This window comes from Mustela lutreola, chromosome 7 (genome assembly GCF_030435805.1).
Source record: "Mustela lutreola isolate mMusLut2 chromosome 7, mMusLut2.pri, whole genome shotgun sequence".
Taxonomy (NCBI): Eukaryota; Metazoa; Chordata; class Mammalia; order Carnivora; family Mustelidae; genus Mustela; species Mustela lutreola.
The window spans coordinates 112,963,122-112,984,423 of NC_081296.1; the positions used below are offsets into that span (position 1 = coordinate 112,963,122).

General features: G+C 41.0%; 1 protein-coding gene across 3 annotated transcripts in view; it reads left to right on the forward strand.

Moving 5' to 3' along the window:
- The window catches only part of DAAM1 (dishevelled associated activator of morphogenesis 1), a 162,900-nt gene extending 144,511 nt beyond the window's left edge, over positions 1–18,389 (forward strand). For all 3 annotated transcript variants that reach the window (XM_059182222.1, XM_059182224.1, XM_059182223.1), the window contains 7 exons: positions 993–1,081; positions 1,921–2,089; positions 5,780–5,887; positions 7,491–7,551; positions 10,415–10,546; positions 14,446–14,616; positions 15,695–18,389. In XM_059182222.1, coding sequence (XP_059038205.1) covers positions 993–1,081; positions 1,921–2,089; positions 5,780–5,887; positions 7,491–7,551; positions 10,415–10,546; positions 14,446–14,616; positions 15,695–15,904 — 940 coding nt within the window. In that variant the 3' untranslated portion in view covers positions 15,905–18,389. The remainder of the gene's footprint in view (positions 1–992; positions 1,082–1,920; positions 2,090–5,779; positions 5,888–7,490; positions 7,552–10,414; positions 10,547–14,445; positions 14,617–15,694) is intronic.
- The last annotated feature ends 2,913 nt before the right edge of the window (positions 18,390–21,302 follow it).

Genomic DNA, 21,302 nt, shown 5'->3' on the forward strand with positions numbered 1-21,302 from the left:
TGGTGTGCCCAGCAAGCCTGTGTGTGGATAAATAGATGGTCACCCACATTGGCCGCCATTTTGTAATTGTCTAGACCTGTGCATGCATCACCCCCCCTTGATCCTTCTATCAGCGCCACCAGGAGGCTGTTGGGTAGGGAGGTATTCTCTTCCATCTAATGGAGGAATTTAGTTACCTGTTGAAGGTCACCTAACGAGAGGAGAACCTAGACTGCAAATGTAGGTCTATTTGATTGGATGGGGCTACTGGACTGAAGTTTCCCACAGAGAGCAGCTAAGGCAGTGATCTGAGTTCAGAAGGCCTTGGCAAGAGTGCCTGCGCTCCCCCTCTCAGCAGCAGCAACTTATCTTAGTGGTGACCAGAGGCCAGTTTGCATCCTCTTATCGCTGGTCACTAGTTGCTGTCTTGAAAGGCAGAGCCTGTCAGCCCTGAGGGGAGCAGAAAGGGAGCTAGCTGTAAAGAAAGGGGATCATTTGGGGACATGAGTGGGAAGAAGATGATATGAGGAGAGGTTGATGGACATGAGTTTTACTCTGTAGCTTTGTTGGAGGCAAACTTTGTGGAAAGTTAAGCATGGGAGAAACATGAGAAACAGCCCCTCTCTTGCCCAGAACGTGGAGTAGGCTTTACATTTTCATTCCTTTTTATCTCCTCTGTTCACAAGAGTTCCTGGGACTCTGAGGAAGGGGAGGGGACAACTCTCCTTTTCTTTCAGCAGTTGCCTGATCTTTTTAGAGCTAAGGACCCTACGGCCATTGCCCAAATACTCCGGCGGTCAGAGGGAAGTGGGCTCTTCAGACAAAGTGGCCTCATTTCCTGTGCTCCTGTCCAGACGAGGAATAAGGAATTATGTGTGTGTGTGTATGTGTGTGTGTGTGTGTGTATTGGGGGGTGTGTACTCTAAAGTACCTCCGCCTCCATATCCCCTGAGTGAACATAGATAGACGTCGTAAGTAAATAAATGCTCATCAGTCCGTGCTTGCTCTTACAGAATTAACCATTATCAGCAAAGACTCCAATCGCTGTACTTCAAAAAGAAGTTTGCGGAGCGGGTGGCAGAAGTGAAACCTAAAGTAGAAGGTAAAGTCAGGCCTCCAGATTGAAAATGATGTTCATCATAAGTACCTGTTTGCAAGTACAGTCCAAGTGCGGATAGTAAACAGGATCCCTTGGGTGATTTTTTTTTTTTTCCTTAAAATCTCCTGGACTTGAGGTGGCTAGTCACATAAGATCCATCCCTAGCTCTCTGACCTGGCCTGGCTTCTGGAGCTTACAGCACACCTCCTGGGCTCTTCTGGAGAAGTGGGCTTTTAACTTGCTGGGTGTTGGTAAGACACATATTTGACCACCACTAGCTAGGAGTCTGTAACTAGCTTTATCACAGTGGTGCTATACTGGGATTTCTAAGGGAACATTTCAGGCTGTTAAATTTTTAAGTGTTTGAAACCTCGGCAGCTGCAGAGCACAGCCACAGAATGCAGGCTGGACTCAGGAGCCTGCTCCAGCCCCAGTCCCTTGTGGGTCATGCCTGCAAGCTGCAACATGGAACACATTTGGCCAGGGGCTTCTTTGTTGCTAGAATTGCTCAGTCATCCTTTTGATCTGAGTCCTACCAGGCAAGAAAGCGTTTGCGGCGGAATGTGGGAAATGCGGTCCCTTTCTATGTATTCTTAACTGCGCACGGTTAATGAATCAGCCAGGAAAAGGACGATTGTGCAGCTACCGTGGGTCCATTGAACAACATCACTGGCTCTCCCCTTGCTCTTTGCTGCTAGTTGAGGTGTTTTGTAAGGCTCCCTGATTGTCCGGCGACCCAGGCTTACCTCTTCAGTATCTGCTGTTGGGTGTGTGGGTTAGAACGGGTGTCACTGAGGCGTCTCGCTGGTGGTAGTTGTGGTTATGTGTGCTTTATTTTGAAGCAATCCGTTCCGGCTCAGAAGAGTTGTTCAGGAGCAGCGCCTTGAAGCAGCTGCTAGAAGTGGTTTTGGCATTTGGAAATTACATGAATAAAGGCCAAAGAGGCAACGCGTACGGATTCAAGATATCCAGCCTAAACAAGATTGCTGACACAAAATCCAGTATTGACAAGTAAGTACGGATTCTTCCAACACTTGGAGGCCCCCGGAGCTGAAGTCAGGACCCCTCCGGGCCTCCTGGGTCTCCCTAATGCTGCAGCCTCTGGTGTGCTTGACTCTCGCGCATGCTCCTTCCCTCTCCAGCATCGACTTCTCTCCTCTCCTAATTACAGATAACCCGGAATTCCCATCGGGCTTATTATCCTTCATCCATTTTCAGTCCCCGGGAAGATAGCATCTAGTCTAAGTTTAAGAGTTTTTTGGATAAACTTTGTATTATAGTGTAATACACTAAAGACAAGGTCATCAGTCAGAAATGCACCACCGGATGAGTTTTCACACACTGAACCTTTGTGTGACTAGTGCCCGGATCCAGAAACAGACTGTGACCCGCATGCTAATGGTCTCCTCGTGACCTTTCCCAGGCATGACCCCCTCCACAGAGAACTGCGTTCCAGGGAAAAGAAAAAAACTGACAGCTGATGATAGAATGTGAAGTTTGTTGGGGTCTTAGGTATGCTTTCCGTCCTTTATACATTGATGCTAGCAGCTATAAAAAATTATGAGGTATAAATGCAGTTTGGCTGTTGGTATTAAACTGCTCCTTCCAAGACTCCTCTAAATGTTTCCTAGAGAGTTTTTTAGGTGAATGGATTCTTGTTAGAAACACCGAGGTGAAAAGTACTCTGCTGTCATTAACAGGTAGGCTCATTAGGCATAAAACACTAGTTTCCCAGGGAGCTCTGTTCCGCTAAGGCTCTTCCTGTCTTCAGAGCAACTTGCACAGTTATTTCCAAGGTGAACTTCCCTGTGTCCAAATTCTTCTTAGAAATATGGGCTGTTCACCCTAAGTATTCCCCACTAGTAAGGCTCTTTACTCTGTGTTTTCTGTGAGATTAGTGACGCAGAACATTATGGCCATCCTGAATCCATCCTATAAGAAATAAGCAATATGTTAAGTTGTAGGGCTAAACCTTAATTTTGCATTATGTAGAGATAGATGAACAAAGGGCAGCTGTGCAATCACCACCTTATTTTTAACGTACGCCCTTGATCCTTCCATAGCACTTTTGTATTTGATAGTGCGGGGTACACAGGCCAAAGGGCTGTAGCACCTGTTGTCAGATTAAGAAACTGAGGCAGTGTCCAGTGGTTCCTTTAGCTTGCCTAAGATCACAGGCAAGGTATTTGGCCTCATGGGTATTTGACACCTGTTCTCTTATCCTCAGCTCCGCTCCGACAACACATGGACCTTATTTGGAAGGTGTAGTAGATAGCTGCAACCTCGTACTTGCATATAAAGGGCAGTCACCTTTTTAAGGGTGTTCTCTTCAACTCTGCTTGCAAATTAAAGAGGAGGAGACCCTCACTACCAGTTAGTCCTCTCTCTCTCCCTCCCTCCCTCCCTCCTCGCCCCTCCCTCTCCCCCCACCCCTTCCCTTTCTCCCTCTCTCCCCCTCCCTCCCTGCCTTCTCTCTCTCTCTCTCCCGCTCTCTCTCCCCCCTCCTTCTCTGCATTCTCTGTCTCTCTCTCTTTCCCTTGATACCCTCTGCCCCCTCATTACTGATAACTTGGCACTTACTCTGAGATTATCTGCTTGTTGAAGTTACCATAGAATTTAATATGCAGGCCTTTTCAAAATAATAAATTAAAAACATTTCTGATCTCTTTTTCCTCCTCTTCCTGTGAATGTTTTGTCCCTGGAAATAGTGCCCCAGTGTCTTGTAAACCCATAGTGCCTAGCAGAGTGCCTTGTTTATAAGCAGTCACTCAGGAAATACTCAGTTGACTCTAATCAAACTGCGCAGGGGTGGGACAGTTAGCCGTGAAGGGTGCGTTCCCTCTGCTTCCCTTGTTTCCCGCCATACGGATGAGTAATCATGTGTGTGGTTGTTGGCCGGTTTTTCATTCTTCAAGAATTTATATTCAATCCAGCAAGGTATTATTTGGATAGCAAACGAATGGGAACGTTCTGATCTAGCCTGAAGTCTTTCTACACTAAGAAAAGTATATGTGTTTAATTGGATTTAGTGTCTCTAAATAACAAAGCATCTTTGTGAAAGTGAAGAAAATGGCTCTACCCTTTCTTGTAATGGCTGCTGGGGTTTGGCTCCCTTGGGCCTACACCGAGATTCTGTGAACAGCAAATCTGAAATGGAAGGCTAACAGCTCGACATCTACAAAGTAAAGGGCCAGAATCACTAGCCACTACTTTACTTTCCTGGGCTATTGTTTTCTAATAGCTTATTGAGAGCAAGAAAAATGAAGGAAAAGTTTTTCTCAAACGTGGGCCAGTTGACTCAGAGGAATGGGATCGCACTGACTTCTGTGAAGATGCAGGGACAAACAGAAATAAAAACCATTTCGTTATTATGGGAAAGGAAATTATTTGACAATTCTGCTTCACTCGGGGTGGGGATTGCCGAGGCTACTGTGATTTAGCATCGTAAATTAGTAGCCTGCCTAAAGATTATGACCATGTCTTTAAAGAAATACATTTATGTCCTCTTGATTATGGTAACTTTCAGTAGACCAGCGGTTTGTGATCCTGGCTCTTAGAATTACTGGGGAGTTTTTAAAAATACCCGTGCCTGGCCCCACCCCCATCTCAGGCCCCGGCATCTGGGACCAGGTGACTGTAATGTGCGTTGGAGTCCGGGACAACGGGACCAGACCACCACAGCTTGGCCTAACAGGCAGTGTTATCACGCATCCACTGTTTCAATCCAGGTCAGTCAGGGTTCAGGCCTGTCACCACCAAAGAGGGAGCTGGGTTGTGGAGGTAGGAGCTGAAGTGTTGCTAACATTAGGAAATGGATTCTTGGCTGCAAAGATGTCATGGCCATGATGGCACGGTCCTGGTCCACGTCCAGACCCAGCCCTAATGCAGGTGACCTTCTAGCTTTCTGACCACCCTTTGCTACCCAGCAAAACAGATGAGTCCGAGGGGACAAAAGCTAGCAAAATAAATGAGTCAGGGGAGAAAAGTTATCGTAGAGTTGAAAAAGCTTAAATGAGAATTATCAATAAATTCTTATCAGTGAGTCACTGCTCTGTACTTTTATATTTAAAAAATAGCTGTGGGGCGCCTGGGTGGCTCAGTGGTTAGGCCTCTGCCTTCGGCTCAGGTCATGGTCTCAGGGTCCTGGGATCGAGCTCCGCATCGGGTTCTCTGCTCGGCAGGGAGCCTGCTTCCCGCCTCTCTCTTTCTGCCTGTCTCTCTGCCTACTTGTGATCTCTGTCTGTCAAATAAATAAATAAAATCTTAAAAAATAATAATAAAATAAAAATAAAAAATAGCTGTACTTTTTAGTAAATTAAGCACCCCTCAGTCCCTACCGCCCCACCCCCACCCCAGCTTATTGTGAGCCTCTGAGCACACCTTGTCTTTGGTAGGTATGTTCCTGTTGACGAGGGTTCCTATTCATTTCCATCATCCACATTTTGAAAGATGCTCTTTATGAGCCAAAGTAGTAAATCTTGTCCCCTTCCCTTTTGAAGATACTGGCTTCCTTTTACATAAAGTTGTGTAAATCTCATGTAAGCTCTTCCCTGTTCCCTTCTCTTGAGGATCCCTCTTAAAAGTCTCCAAATCCTGGAGTGAATGCAGGAATATGGCATTCTCGCAGGTTCAGCCACTTGCACAGGCAAACCAGGCACAGATATTAAGCATGTCTAATACTTTTTCTTTTTTTAATTGTAGGAACATCACACTTTTGCACTATCTCATAACTATTGTGGAAAATAAATACCCCAAGGTCTTCAATCTGAATGAAGAACTACGGGACATTCCTCACGCAGCAAAAGTAAAGTGAGTCCTTCCAGGGAATTGTCTTAGTTTTTTTGTTTTTTGTTTTTTTTTTAATCACTTGGACTGTGCTTTAGCCATTGAGGCAGTTAGCTGGCATTGCATGAAAGGCTCCTTCCGTTTGCTTTCCCCTGAATAACATATGAAGTAAAGTTTGAAACCTGTCCAAGTCACTGAAATATGCTACATGGTTTCGAATATATATATATATATATATATATATATATATATATGCATATATATATATATATATATATGCATATATATATATATATATATATGCATGCATGTTTTTCTAGCTTCTTTGGACTACTCCTGCATGTAATTTTAACTTCCAGAAAACCTTATTTTCTGAGTTATTAAGAGGATTATAAAGGAATGTGGTTTCGCTCGTACATCTAAAAGGTACTTCTATTCAATACAGGTAGGAACACCCTTAGTTAACAAGGATACATAGCTAAGCAAATAGAACCTAAATGTCAGGGCATTGCTAGTAATTTTCACATGTGCACACACTCTCAGGAACCAAGGCAGCCTTTTAATGGAAAGCAGTCTTTATGCAAATGAAGGAACTAAAAATAAAATGGAAAGTTGCCAAACTTTCACCACAGACTTCACACCACTTTTCAGAGACTGAAGAGCAGGCAGTTTCCCTTGTTCTTCCCTCCTCCTTTTGGCCCTTTAAAAACATACATGTGTATTTAAAACTGCATCTCTTTTGCAGTGAATTTGAAAAGAATGATGATGAGCCATCTAGTTTTTTCCCTCTTTTTGTAGAATTTGATAGAAATATGAGATATGAAATGAAAATGTTAAATGAAACATTGATGAATTTGTTTACATCTGAATTATCTAAGAGGATTGTGTTACAATCTCTGAGGTTTTAAAAGCCATCAAATAGAAAGTTTTATAGGAGAAACCCAGGAAACTTTCTCTCTACAAAAAGACAATGAAATCTAGTTAGTATAACTTTAAGAAATATCATCGTGATTGAAATCTAAGCCATCCCCGGGTGCCCGGCTGGCTCAGTCAGCAGAGTCAGCCACTCTTGATATCGGAGTTGAGTTCGAGCCCCATGATGGGTATAGAGAATACTTAAAAATAAATCCTTTTTTAAAAAAGGAAGTTTAAGCCATCACCTTGTAATATTCATATGACCAGAACTTTAGTGAAAAGCAGTGCTCTCTAATTACAAAGAGTACAATCTGAGCATGAATGCGGATAAGACAGCTTCTTTTATTTGTTCAAGGGGAGCCATGTATGGCAAAAAATTCATTTCCACGTATAATAATTTGCCGTAAGTGAGATTTTCTTGTGAGATTGAAAAATACATGAAGTATTTTTGTACAAATGGGAGACCTTTCGACTCTGCTCTTTTTAATCTATAAAATACACTTGCTGGCTGTGGAAAACAGAAACCATAATTCTGTATCTAAAGTCCCTAAGCTTAAAATGTCACCTTTCTGTGAGATCGGAGCATGGAAGGGAATTTTAAACACTTAAAATAAACTAGTGTGGACTTCTAGGCATGAGATATGTAAACCCATCATCTGTTCAATACGTGTAAGTCACATGTTGGTCACTAAAATGTTACTATTTGCAACAGCATGACTGAGCTGGACAAAGAAATAAGTACCCTGAGAAGTGGCCTGAAAGCAGTAGAGCTGGTGAGTATGTGTTTCTTCTTACTCCCAATCTCTTCACTCTCTCTGGTGCTGATGGTGTCCAGCAAGGCGGGATAAATGTGGCGTAGATCAAAATATTGATTAAAAAAATATCAAAGTAGGGAAACAAGAACAGTGAAGAAGCAAATGCAGGTTGTGTCACCCTGGTGACTCAGCCCCAGGACGTCGTCGGGGTCTCGCGGGAGCAGGAACTGGGGAGCTAGACCTAGGGTTGCACTGGTTTCCTGCCTGTAAGACAGGGCTCGTTAAAGTGGGTTGGGCTAGATAATCCTCAAGGATCCTCTCCGTGTCCAGGTTCTGTTAATAAGTGATGTTCTTTCTTAGCAGAACAGTGGAATACTTCTGTTGTCTTGGAGTTGGTCTTCTGGGGAGGATTTATTGAACAGACTTTTGGGTGTATGGTCCATTCTCAAGGCCAGGGGTCATGATGATTCAGAATCCTTGCCCTCCCGGTGTGGCAGTGGCCAAGAGCGCTCCTTCTGCTCTTGAGAACACATCCAGAGAAGCAGAGTGATTACAGAGGTGCCTGAGGAAGAAGGGTGGATTTAAGTTAGTACAGAGCTTATGGAATGACTGGCATTTATTAGAGGAAGCTTCTCTTCTAGAGGAGATGAACTTTGAGCTGTGACTTAGAGGGGTGGGGTGAACTCACGGACACAGCAATGAGGTTGTCCCTGGGGCCATGCCTCCGTGGAAGGAAAGCAGGCTGTGCCACTGGACTTACTGGTGACCATGGCACCTGAACGCCACGTGGGCCCCACCCAGTGTGGCCTCGAGCCAGGAGGTGGGTCAGGTCCAGAAGCCTGCTCAAGAGAGTGGTCGGAGATCCAGCCTGGCACTCGACAAGGGACACTGCTCCACAGGCAGCTTGGAAGGGTGCTCTTCTCTTAAGTCTCTCTCAGATCACTTCTCAGCAGTGCCATGAGGATCCTCCTCTTTTTTTATAGTAAAACTGTGCCATAGAAAGCAGCTGAATTCATTAAAGACATAACTAATAAAAGTTATGTCTGATATTTTTCTGCTTGTTTTTAATAAATTAGGGAACATAGAAGGCTTCTGCTTCTTCTTCTTCTTTTTTCTTTTTGGGGATTGGGGAATGCTCTTTCAGAAGTAAAGGAGATGAACTGAATGAAAGAAATCTTTTTCTTCCAACCCCAGTGGGCCAAGGCACTGAGTGAGCAAGTGGGATGGTCTTTCTCCGATTACAGAGGCCTGCTGGTTAAGGGTGGTTGGGGATGAGACTGGTTTTATAGCCTTCACTCCGTTCCCATTTCCTCCCACTGGAAGGCTCTCTTGAGACAAGGGTCACAGTTACGACAGCCTTAAAGCCTGGTAATGGATGCTCTGACCTTTGCATCTCAGCTAGTTCAAGCAAGGCATGGGGAGGGGTCCTGGTGGGGAGGAAGTTTTGGGTTTGGGGTCTACTAAAAGTAGTTTTGCTGAAATCTCTCCAGCACCTGGGTCATGGACACTGTAACACTCTTTAACACAGAAACCTTTCCTGCCCCCCGGCAGCATACATGTCACAATGTAGTACCAGAAGGAAATACTGGGAGGCAGACCTTGGCCTGTTTAAATATTCATGAATCCTAATTGTGCTGGACACAAATGGATTATATAGTTTGAAGATATCAAAGATAAAATTCTTAATTCAGTCTTTGAATGAAATGAGATTATACATGAATGAAATACTTCAAAATTGCTTTTATATTTCTGTATCTCACATGCATACTTGCTGACTTTCAAGGCCAAAGTACTGGAATTATGGCAATGTATTCCAATCAGAGCAGATTCCATATTTTATAACTTTCCACTTATTTCGTTGGTTCTCATGGTGACATGAATATTCCCTGCTTTTTACAAGTGAAGAAACTGAGACCCAGGCCACTTGTCACAGATAAGAACCAAATCAGTAATGGATCAGAATCAGAACCCAGATCCTGTGACTTCTACACTCCTGCTCGTTAGTGCCTCTGCCAAAGCAGTTACAGAAGAATATAGATTCAGATCAAGTCTGATCTTGGTGCCCAGTTGGTGCCCAGTGTGGTGGTGCTGAGACTGTGGAGTCAAACAGGCTGGAGTTCAAATTCTGGCACTATCACAGATCAGCTTTGCACTAATTTAATCCCTCTATACCTCAATGTATGTATCTGTACAAGGAGGAGAATAATCCCTCACTCACAGAGGGTGGGATTAAGAAAGTGGATCTGGCAATGGTTGAAATTAATTACGAACATTAGATTTGAATAATCTGTGTGTTCATCACCCTGGTCATGGAGAATATGGGTAATTAATAAGACACTAATACTCCTACCTGCCTGTTCACGAAAACAAAATAGATGGTAGACAGTTATGGTGCCTGTAGTTGACATTCCACTGATCCAGATACCCTCATGTAGAAAGTCATTAGACTTGGCCAGAGGGAAAGAAGGAAAAAAATCAAGGAACCAGGATTCCCAGAATTCTGAGCACAGAATATCAACAGTTAAACTCCCTTGCTTTCAGTCACTCACCTTTGGAATCCAATTTGCTTTCCTTATTTAACTTGTTAATTTTATCTAAATGCTCATCTACTTACATCCTAAAGCTAGTATAAGAAATCACACTGTTGAAGTACTCAGATGATCGGCTAAATGGCTGTTTGCAAATAGTGTGGGTGCATGTGGGCTTGGCTCTGGTGTGGTAGATGGAAGAGCCCGGGGAGCTAGGCTACCACAAGGTGTTTCCGAGTAGGTGTTGATGTGTTTGCCATTCTGACTTGTTAAACTCGAGGTATATGGAAAATGAGGCAAGGTGTGTCCACATTTGAGGGCTTCCTTGACATTGTCCATTTCCTGTGTTTAAGGAGCTAGAATATCAGAAATCTCAGCCCCCACAGCCCGGGGACAAGTTTGTGTCTGTTGTCAGCCAGTTCATCACAGTAGCCAGCTTCAGCTTCTCTGATGTGGAAGACCTTCTCGCAGAAGCTAAAGACCTGGTAAGTGTCCCCTTGAGTACTGAGTGTTGTTCAATAGGGCTGATACCTGCAGATATTCAGTATCTTTGTATCTAGGACTGTGGTCAATTGAAACACACCCTTTTTGTCTAAGTGGCCTGTGTTGCCTTTAGGTTAGCAAGACCTCAGGGTATCTGGATGGTGTAAGACCAGTAAATATTTTGCAATTTTTTCATGGTTGATACTGGATTAAAGTACTTACTTCTGGGAACCAGAAAAGAGTAGATCAGGCATTACCAAGGCCACGGTGTCCCAGTACCTGTAACTTATATGCTGTCCTGAGACAGACTTAGGGCAGGAGATTCCCTCTGAAAATCTCCAGCAGAACTTATTAAAGGAGATGCACTTTAATTCAGAGCCTCGTGACAAGAGGCATATGTTTTGGGTTTTTTTTTTTAAGATTTTATTTGTTTATTTGACAGATAGAGATCAAAAGTAGGAAGAGAGTCAGGCAGAGAGAGAGGAGGAAGCAGGCTCCCTGCTGAGCAGAGAGCCTGATGCGGGACTCGATCCCACGACCCTGGGATCATGACCCAAGCCAAAGGCAGAGGCTTTAACTCACTGAGCCACCCAGGTGCCTGAGGCATTGTTTTAATAATACAGTGCTTTAGGTTATAGATTCTTGCTATTTCAAAATTTTGATTTCCTCTAAAGGAAAAGTTTTCATTGGCTAATAACTAGGACTTCAGCTCCTCCCCACCCCCCATTTCCTCTTCCAAAATAAATACACATTTATATACATATGCATGTACACATCTTTTCTCTTACAACCCCCCCATTGTTAATAAGTTATCTTAAACCCCTACCCCGTCCTGTCGAGCTCTTCCACACTGCTCATTTCTCAGTTGCCACAATAGCCTTTGCTTTAACTTTCCTTTGATAACTTGAGTAATGGAAGTCATTTCACTGTAGTCGTCTGTTTAGTAATAGATATGGATGTTTGCTTATGTGTAGTGTACATAAACAACTGCTTGCAGTGCAAAAGAAGACTGTATTAGGATACATTAGTTAGTCTCAACTGTAAACCACACCTCCAACATGATTAAGTAAATGGAAAGATAATGTATGGTCAGAGGACTGCTATTAGAAGTCCAGCTTCTGCTGTCCCATGATTGATGTCAGCGGCCTCTGTGTTAACCCCCACCCCCACCCATGTCTTACATATGCCTCACCACTTTGGATGATACAGATCTATAAAGGAAGGGTCTCCCCAACCCCACCCTAACAAGGCAGTATAGAATCTACTTCCTTGAGGGCTCAAACATTTTTATAAGAATCAACCCTACAGTTAATTTGTGATATAAAAACACTTGCTCATGCACAACCTACTTTTTTTTTTTTTTTTTTAATTTTAGTGTGGGAACTTCAGTCTGGAACTAGTTTTCTTCAGACCAAAATATACATGACTTCATCATCACTAGAATTCCTAGATAAAAAGATCATTCAGGATGGCTTGGAGTGCATGAACTTAAATGATTTAGAGACTCAGTTGTAGGCCATCTAATGCCATTTTGTTCATACCAGAACTTTTAGAAATTAGCTTATAAAGCCGTGAAGACAAGCTAGAGCTTTGTGTGTGGAGTATAAACAGAGTATTTTTCCCTAAAGAACTCTTATTTCTGGGGTGCCTGGGTGGCTCAGTGGGTTAAAGCCTCTGCCTTCAGCTCAGGTCATGATCGCAGGGTGCTGGGATCAAGCCCCACATCGGGCTCTCTCCTCAGTGGGAAGCCTGCTTCCTCCTCTCTCTCTACCTGCCTCTCTTCCTACTTGTGATCTCTGTCTGTCAAATAAATAAAATCTGTCAAATAAATAAAATTTTAAAACGAACTCTGATTTCTTTTCCTTTTTTTTTCTAATAAAAATTTCCTGTGTTTATTTGACAGAGATACAACAAGAGGGAACACAAGCAGGGGGAATGGGAGAGGGAGGAGCCCTATTTCTTATATTAGGGAGCCCGACATGGGACTTAATCCCAGGACCCTGGCATCATGACCTGAGCTAAAGGCAGACGCTTAACCAACTGAGCACACAGGCACCCCAGAACTCTGGTTTCTAATAGTATATTTCCAAATAAGTAAAACATTGAGAACAACTCCTCAGTGAAGAGAGAAATGGCAAAAGAACATTTTTATTACAAATTTAAAGATATACCATGACAACTATAAGATGTCATATGCACACACATATAACTTTATAATTGTTTTATCTCAGAATAAATATTGATGGGGAATTGGAAGAAGGTAGCCAAAAGGTGCTAAGATAAGTATAGGGGTTGTAATGGACAATATGATGATTGTAGTTAACACTGCTGCATGCTGTGTTCGAAAGTTACTAGGAAAGTAGACCCTTTTGTGTGTATCTGTATAGGGTGATGGGTGTTAACCAAATCTGTTGTGATCATTTCACAATATACTGAAGTCAAGATATTATGCTGTACACCTTAATTTTATACAGTGCTATATGTCCATTATATTTCAGTAAAACTAGGGGGGATAAAAGAATAAATACTAAAAATATTTCCTATAGGGAGATAGTGTTACCAAAATGTCAGAAAAAAATACAATAAAGGAGATAATGCAAGAATAATAAAAGCAACTTTAAAATCTTGGGTTGGGGGCACTGCACCAACACTTCATAGTCTAAATGAAGAAAATTAGAAAAAAAAAAAAAGAAGAAAAGAAAATTAGAGATCTGGAAAATGTTAAGTAGTTGATTAGGCATAGAGAATGAGAATTCATTTGACTCCGAAGCTGGAAACATCTTCCTTAGTAGCTTAGGAGTAACAGCATTAGATCCTTACAGAGGGAAGAAAATTTCTAAAAAACATTATGACTGGCGTTGAACATTTTTTGGATAGTCATGATACTGCTAAGACTCCTAAAATCATGCAGGCTTGAGTTATGAAGATAACTACCAGGAGAACTAAAACTAGAAGAGTACAGTATAGGAAATATAATCAGGAAAATTGTAATAACATTTGGTGACAGATGGGGACTGCACTTTTCCTGGTGGGCACTGAATACTGTATAGAATTGGTGAAACATTATGTTGTACACCTGAAACTAATATAACACTGTATGTTAATTATACTTCAGTTTAAAGAATTAAAATCTTAAATAAGCTGATACATTGACCAACTCAAAGGAGGAAAAAATACTGAGGAGACTGGAAATAACTATTTTGTTATAAGAGACATATATTTGTATTAATTTTTTTATCTCTACCTTAATATTTTGCATTTTAGCTGTTTTGAGAGGATTTGCACCAAAAGGGATTTTCTCTAAGAAAGAATTTGGAATAAAATTGTATTCTCAGTCATAAATTCAGTGTTGCATTAATGATTCTGTGACTGTTTTCTAACTGAGGCCCAGGAAATATCACAATGCTAGTGTTACTTAGGATTAGGAAAAGCAGCTAAGAAGCACTGGATCCCATTTGCTTTTGATATTAACCATATGGCACCAATAAATGATATTAAACTGCTTCAAAGAAAAGTTAAAAGTACAAGTTTCCCTACCCCTGCCGAGTTTGCTATTAGTTTTACGTCTTGAGTGCTCTGCCCTGTGATATTTTGCTTTCTTGTTTTTACTACTGTTTAGTTAATAAGAAGTCAGAGTAGGTAATCATTGGTGTTAAGCTGAAATGAGGTGGAAAAGAATAAATAGTTTCAAAAGTCAAGGAGTATTAAATTTTTTACTTTAGCAGTGATTGATGGGCCTGTTCAGCAGCCAAAGATAAATACAGGCTCATTGAACTCCAGCAAGTTATATTTGAGTCTTTCTGAACATCACTGCTTTCTAGAGAGATTTCTGTTTGATCACACAATTCCTCTGGAACACTGACCTTCTTAAAACTACCCCCCCCCTTTTTTTTTCTTCCAGTTTACTAAAGCAGTGAAACACTTTGGGGAGGAAGCTGGCAAAATCCAGCCGGATGAGTTCTTTGGCATTTTTGATCAGTTTCTTCAGGCTGTGTCAGAAGCCAAACAAGAGAATGAGAACATGAGAAGGAAGAAGGAGGAAGAGGAACGCCGCGCTCGCATGGAAGCCCAGGTAACATAATGAGGATCTCCGCCGTTTCCACCTCCTGCAAATCCCAGAACTGCTGCTGCTTGGTGTGTAGACGGCGCTGTGATGTGCCAGCGGGAAGGAGAGCATCGAAGTACTCTCTAGAATGCTGCTCTGAGTTTGAGTCACCGTAAGTCTCTCTCAGGCAGTCAGGCAGTGTATGTCCAAAGACTGAACAGATATATTTCTACATCCTCTGATCTGGAGTTTCATTTCCCAGAAATCATTATAAAGAAATAACCCTAAATTTGCCCAAAGAGAACCAGCCACAATCTTTATAATAGCCCTCATATGGAAACAACCTGAATGTTTACCAACCAGGCATTAGCTTTAAATGGTGTAATAGCTACCTAATGGAATATGCAGTCCTTGGAAATCACATTTTCAAAGAATATTTAATGATAAAAGAAAGTTTACAAAATTACTTCTGTGTAAATCTTTTTTTTTTTTTTTTTTTTTTTTTTGTAAGGTAAGTGTTAATAGGGAAAATGATAGTGGTGGGGTCTACCCCCTGCAGGCTCACAATGGTTAGCTCTTAACAGTAGGATTGAGGATGATTTTTCCACCTTTGTTTATATGAATTGTGTAAATTTTCTCTAATGCATGTATAATTTGGTTTTTAATAATAATAACCCATGTGTAGCCAGCTCCAGGCATCCACAGGAGATAGAAGCTAAGCCTTAGATGTGAGGAAAGTGGTCCTATGAGCGTTTGCTTTAGTCTCTCTGTACTATCAAATAAACTAATATTTGGGGTCTGTTCAGTGATAACTTCCTCGTTCCATGATAGGCACAGGAATTGTCCTAGTTGCTCTTGTTTTAACTAGAATATCATGAGGTTTACCTAGATTCTAGATGGTGAGTGTCTAATCTTCATTATTCATTGCTTCTACAATAAGACCTCAAGTCCCAGTTCCCCGTCTCTTGTGAGGTCCGAGGGCGTTAGCAGCTGTTGGATGCACATGGGTTGATGTGACTGGAGTATGGCCATATTACAAGGACTTCATCTCCACTGAAAACAAAACACTTCGACACTTCTGTAAAAGGTTGCTTTCTATTTGCAGCTCAAAGAACAACGTGAAAGGGAACGTAAAATGAGGAAAGCAAAAGAGAATAGTGAAGAGGGTGGAGAGTTCGATGACCTGGTTTCAGCTCTACGCTCAGGAGAAGTATTTGACAAAGACCTTTCTAAGCTGAAACGGAATCGCAAGCGTATTACCAACCAGATGACGGACAGCAGCCGAGAGAGACCAGTCACAAAACTTAATTTCTAATTTTCCTTGGATACTTTTTTTAGAACGCTCATTAGCAGCCCTTTGAAGTGACTAGAACTTTTCATAACACTGCCTTGCAATCCAAACAGTGGCAATTTCTTCTTTCATCTGTGAGTGAATGTGTGAATGTGTGTGTATGTAAATGTATGTGTACATATATATTAAAAAAATGTATATAGAAGTCTGAGTGTTGTCTGGAGACCTATATGTATGGTTAAAAAAAAAAATCTATGTTAATGTATGTGCTCAGAAACTTTTGTGTATGCATTTGTATTGAATATGGCTCATTTTCTTCCCCTGAACGCCATGGCTGTTCAGAAGCACAATATAATCTCCTGAAAGAGGTGACAGAGACATTCCCTAGAGTAAAAAGGAAAAACAAAAGCAAAAAAAAAAAAAAAAAAGGCTTGAGAAATATTTTATGGTTTCCAAGCTTGGTATACTTTGAAATTATTTTCATTGATAAAACTAGTGTTGGAAAAATATAGATTTAAAATGGTTTTTGATAGTTGACAATGTGACACTGGTGTATTGCATCAGTAATTGATAGGACCAGCTTAGAATTTCCGACATTGGTGTGGGGGTGCAGTCTGTAAATGTTCATTGAGAACATCTTGCACACAATCTGAATTATGTAGAATGTCAGACTTTTTTTATATATTTAAAACTTGGGCATCAATTTTTTCCCCCTGATTTCATCAAGTTCTCTGCCAAGTGCTCTTGAAGATTTATTTACATTGCTTTTGAAAAGAACACTATTTATCTAAATGCAATTCGCGCTCTTGTTAAAGAACAAGATTGCCAGAATGTGCTTATTGTTCGACAATATAGATATATAAACTTTAAAAATAAAATTTCCCACCCAAGACCTAAAAGGAGGAATTCTCTGACGGGATAAAAATTATTTAAAACTTTTTATGGGGTACCTTTTCTTTTTCCTTTTTTTTTTTTTTTTTTCCTATTTTGTAGGACAAGCTGCATCTTCTGTCAGTATGGGTCTGGACTAAAGGACACTTAGTGAATGCACAAAATGTCAACAACACCAACAGAGATGCCAAGATCTATTTATCTCTAAGTATGTTTGAAGTGGTTTGTTGTTTATATGTTGTCATTTTAAATTGTGTGTCAGTAAAGCTACCTGTAAAATTTCAGTCCAAAAGATGAAGCTCTCAGGGAGAAATGAATAAAAACAATGAACATTAGAAAATAAAATATAGATGCTTACCATTAACCTACCAATTCTTAATATCCTTAAATTATATATAAAGAGGACTGTTACTTTTTTTTTTTTTTTTTTTGGCTTTGCTTTATTTATTTGTAGTGTGGGAGGGGGCTAAGATTCTCTCTTTTCTTTCTATCATTCGTGTTGTGGTTGGGTTTCCTGTGGAGAGAATAGTTTGTCCTGTTGCACTAGAACATTATTTACTCACTAAATTGAGTTTTTCAGTCAATTAACAAATATTTATTAAACACCTACTATGTGCCAGGCTTAGTAGGGCTACAGTGAGAAGCAAGACAAAGTCCCTGCCCCAAGGAGCTTATGTTCTAATGGGGATAAAGGGGTGAATAGAATACCAATATGCACTGTACGGGAATCATGCTATTTAAAAATAATTTGTAGAAACTATAATGCTTGGTGCAGATGGGAAGGTCTCTGCACTATCTGAAAGCTGTGAAATAGTGCTCTAAGGGTGGTCAAGAGCAGTGGTTTTTACATTTTCCCCCCTCATTGCAAACCCATTTTATGGAAGTGAATGACTAGCAAATAAGGTCATAAACTCACCGCAGAGGTTGTGCTCCCCAGCCCTCAGTAACCAAGGTCTGCAAATCCACCGGGTTAAAGAGGCAGACAGAGACTTTGCTCCAAGAGGCTTGGAGATGAGGAATGGGAGACGATGATGGATGTGTCTATTCCTTAACAAAAGTGCCTCTATCTTCTTTTCTATTTATAGTAAGAGAAATTTGGTCTGGCTCAATTTTGGAACTGTATTTTGAAAATGGCTTTGTTTTACAGTTTAAGGAATGGACAAGTGGATGGAGAGTCACATAGAGGAGCAAGCCCCTAGCGTGTCCCTCTTGCCCTTTGTAATCATCCTCATTTTGATTTGGCCATCCTGGTAGGCCTCCTTTACCATTTCCATTTTGGTTTCTTTCCCCCAAAGCTTCGTGCAGGTAATTCCATGTGCCATTGTTGAAAAAAAATCTACTTTTTAGATTGGTGCTGGTGTAAGTAGCCACTTTTCTCTCTTGGGTGTGTATTTTAAAGTTTTTTGTTTGTTTTTTTAAATTAATGCCAAAAAGAAAGCATTATAATTTGTAAACTTAATTATATGTCTTGTATCTTATTAGCTTAGTAGTTGGAACCTCTTAGTCTCTAGGTGCAAGACTGTTGTTATAGTACCAAGAAAAAAAAATGTTGTATGTGTTATGAGATTGTACATTTTTTAAAAAAAACAATATGCAATAAAGAGATGAATTCATTGGGTGTATGTATATGCTTTCTATGAGTTACTAAAACAGCATTATCAAACTTATTTGTACTATTAAATTTAAATACTGACAATTCTTTCCTAAGTCAAGAACACATACATATTTTTTAGCTTGTATGTACCAGACCTAGAATGGTAGTTTTCTGCTTTGGTAGTATTCAATATGTTCACAGACTACTATATGCTACCCCTTTCTGTCACTTTTCTATAACCTCTTTGTATGACTCCATAGAGTTACAGTTTCTCAGTAGAGCTACTGGTGAAATTGTTCAGCTGGCAGTACAGAAAAGAATGTCTCGAGAATGAAAATCGTTTTCATTTTGAAGCATTTCCTTTTTTATTTATTTATTTTTGGGGAAAGATTTTATTTATTTATTTGAGATAGAGAGCATGAGAGAGGGGAGGGTCAAAGGGAGAAGAAGACTCCCTGCTGAGCAGGGAGCCCAGTTCGGGAATCTATCCTGGGACTCCAGGATCATGGCCTGAGCCAAAGGCAGTCATTCAACCAACTGAGCCACCCAGGCACTCAGAAGCATTTCCTTTTTTTTTTTTTTTTTTTTTTTAAGATTTTATTTATTTATTTATTTATTTGACAGAGAAATCTCAAATAGGCAGAGCTGGGAGGGAAGCAGACCCCTCGTTGAGCAGAGAGCCCAACACAGGTCTCAATCCCAGGACTCTGGTTATGTCCTGAGCTGAAGGCAGAGGCTTAACCCAGCCTGGGAGCCACCCAGGCGCCCAGCATTTCCTTTTTTAAAATTAATTTATGATATAGGTCAATATGAGAAGTGTCATCTATACAGAGCAAGGGATGTGTATTATATCCTTTGAAAATTAGAGCTTTTTCTTGGCCCCACATTGACTGGCCATCCTCAACCCAGTTTGAAGTCAAGCTGAAAACAGATTGTCCTGTGGTTAATAGCAGACTTAAGTACTTCTGATCTTTGGAATGGACTCATGATAGTCTTAAAATTGTCAACCATCTAATATTTCATCTAGTCCATGGATACTGCATGGTATCCAAAGACTACTACTTTTCTCTTACGCAGGGCATTCCAATGGAAGAGAGCCTTCTGCGTTGTAGACAGTTTTTTCATTGCGTCCCACAAACTGAACGTACAGTTAACAGTCTGTACATTTGAATGTGAACTCAGTTGTTCATGGAGTATTGATAGAAGTAGAGAAAAATATGAAACTTTCAGATCATTATGTTTCCTTTTATGTTTTCATTTTCCCTTAAAAAAAAAAATCATTGCTGGGGGAAAATGTGCTTCTGTTAAAGGGATGAAGCTATTTGAACCCTCCAGGGTTTCTGTAATCTAACATGGGCTTATGTGAGGCTTATTAAAGGATAGTCTTTAATAAACTAGTTTAGACACAGTTATTCAAAAGATCAAGTTCTGACTTTTCTGAATTTTTCTTCTTGTTCCTTTTTTTTTTTTAAATAACATCAGCTGTTTCTTACCAAGTAGTAAACCTAAAATAAGAACTCCCAAGCTTTAACGGCTGCTTAATACCATTCAGTTCTAAATCACTAGCTAGCTTCAAGAACCACTGGACTGTGTGTACATCTAAAGTCAGGGTTCTAGGGCTTTCATTTATAGACCATCACCAAGTTGGGGTTGGTGCCCATTTTCTCAAAAGTGGTGTGTATACTAGTTTGTCTCTACATCCTGTAACCCCTATTAATACAAACTCTACTGAAGTCCAAAAACCTGGTTAATCTACCATGAAGAGATGGTTTAAAATCTATAATTTTCTTTATTTTGGAGAAAGTTTGGAAGCCCTGGAGGAAGGCGTTTCCTGTTTATAAGGATTTTCATGTTTTCCATAGCAGTGACCAATCAGGATTCTTTTTCAGTGGTCTTGGGGGGAAAACCTTGATCTAACCTTTTTTGGTCTTTTCCCTGACATGCTTTTGTCTACTGCAATCAGCTATGTTTCCATGGTGTCAAACAAACAACATGTACATAGGATTGTACACTAGGGGTTTTTGACAAAGGGGATCTTTATTTTTATCAAAGCCTTGGTATGTTTTTTCTTCCCCCATGGGAAAAAGGTCCCCAAGTAAAATTCTCTCATGTCATTTACATAAAGTATTTGTTTTTTATGCTTCTATGCCTACAGTGTCTTTTACTGGAAGGAGGAAGAAACAGTTCTGTATTGACCTTCAGTACATCACTCATTTCATTTATACCCATTATGCTCATGTGAGGACATAGCTAAGGCAAAGGAACCTGCAGGCCCCCATGGGATGGTGAGCATCTTTTGTTAGTGTCCTCACCCCATTCCCTACCTCCACCTCCAGTGTGGAGAAACCTTCCTGAGTCCAATCAGATTTAGGAACCTCCCTGACTTTCCTGGGATGGGAAAGGTGCCCAGGGAGGAAGTGATCATAATGCTGAGCTGTGACTCAGGAAGACAGGCACAGGGGAGAGAAGGAAGTGTCTCCACCAGCTGCTTAAAAAGAGAAAAGCCTGTATGTGGATGACCAAGACTCTTTCCAACCAAATCAAGTCAAGCTGTCCTACTCCCTTTCACATACCCCCTTAGCTAAATTCACTTGGATGACTTACTGTGCCCTTTGACTTCCCCAGCTCATGCACATCCGTGTGTATCACCCTGTGTGCTCATGCACATCCGTGTGTATCACCCTGTGTGTAAAGCCCAACAGGCTCGCTTCTCATGCTTCCTTGAACTTCCGTTCAGACCAGGACCCTTTGCGGCTTTAGCCTGGCTCTAAAACCTCCTCATTATCTCTTACACCCAAAGGATCTTGCTATCCATTCCTTAACTCTTCAGAAGCAGGGAAGGCAGGGGGGTGGGGCGGTCAGAAAATCACTAGTGAGCTAATTCATGCTCAGGGAGTTCAGATGATAAGTCTTTTAGGTTTTCCAGTTTAAGATAGT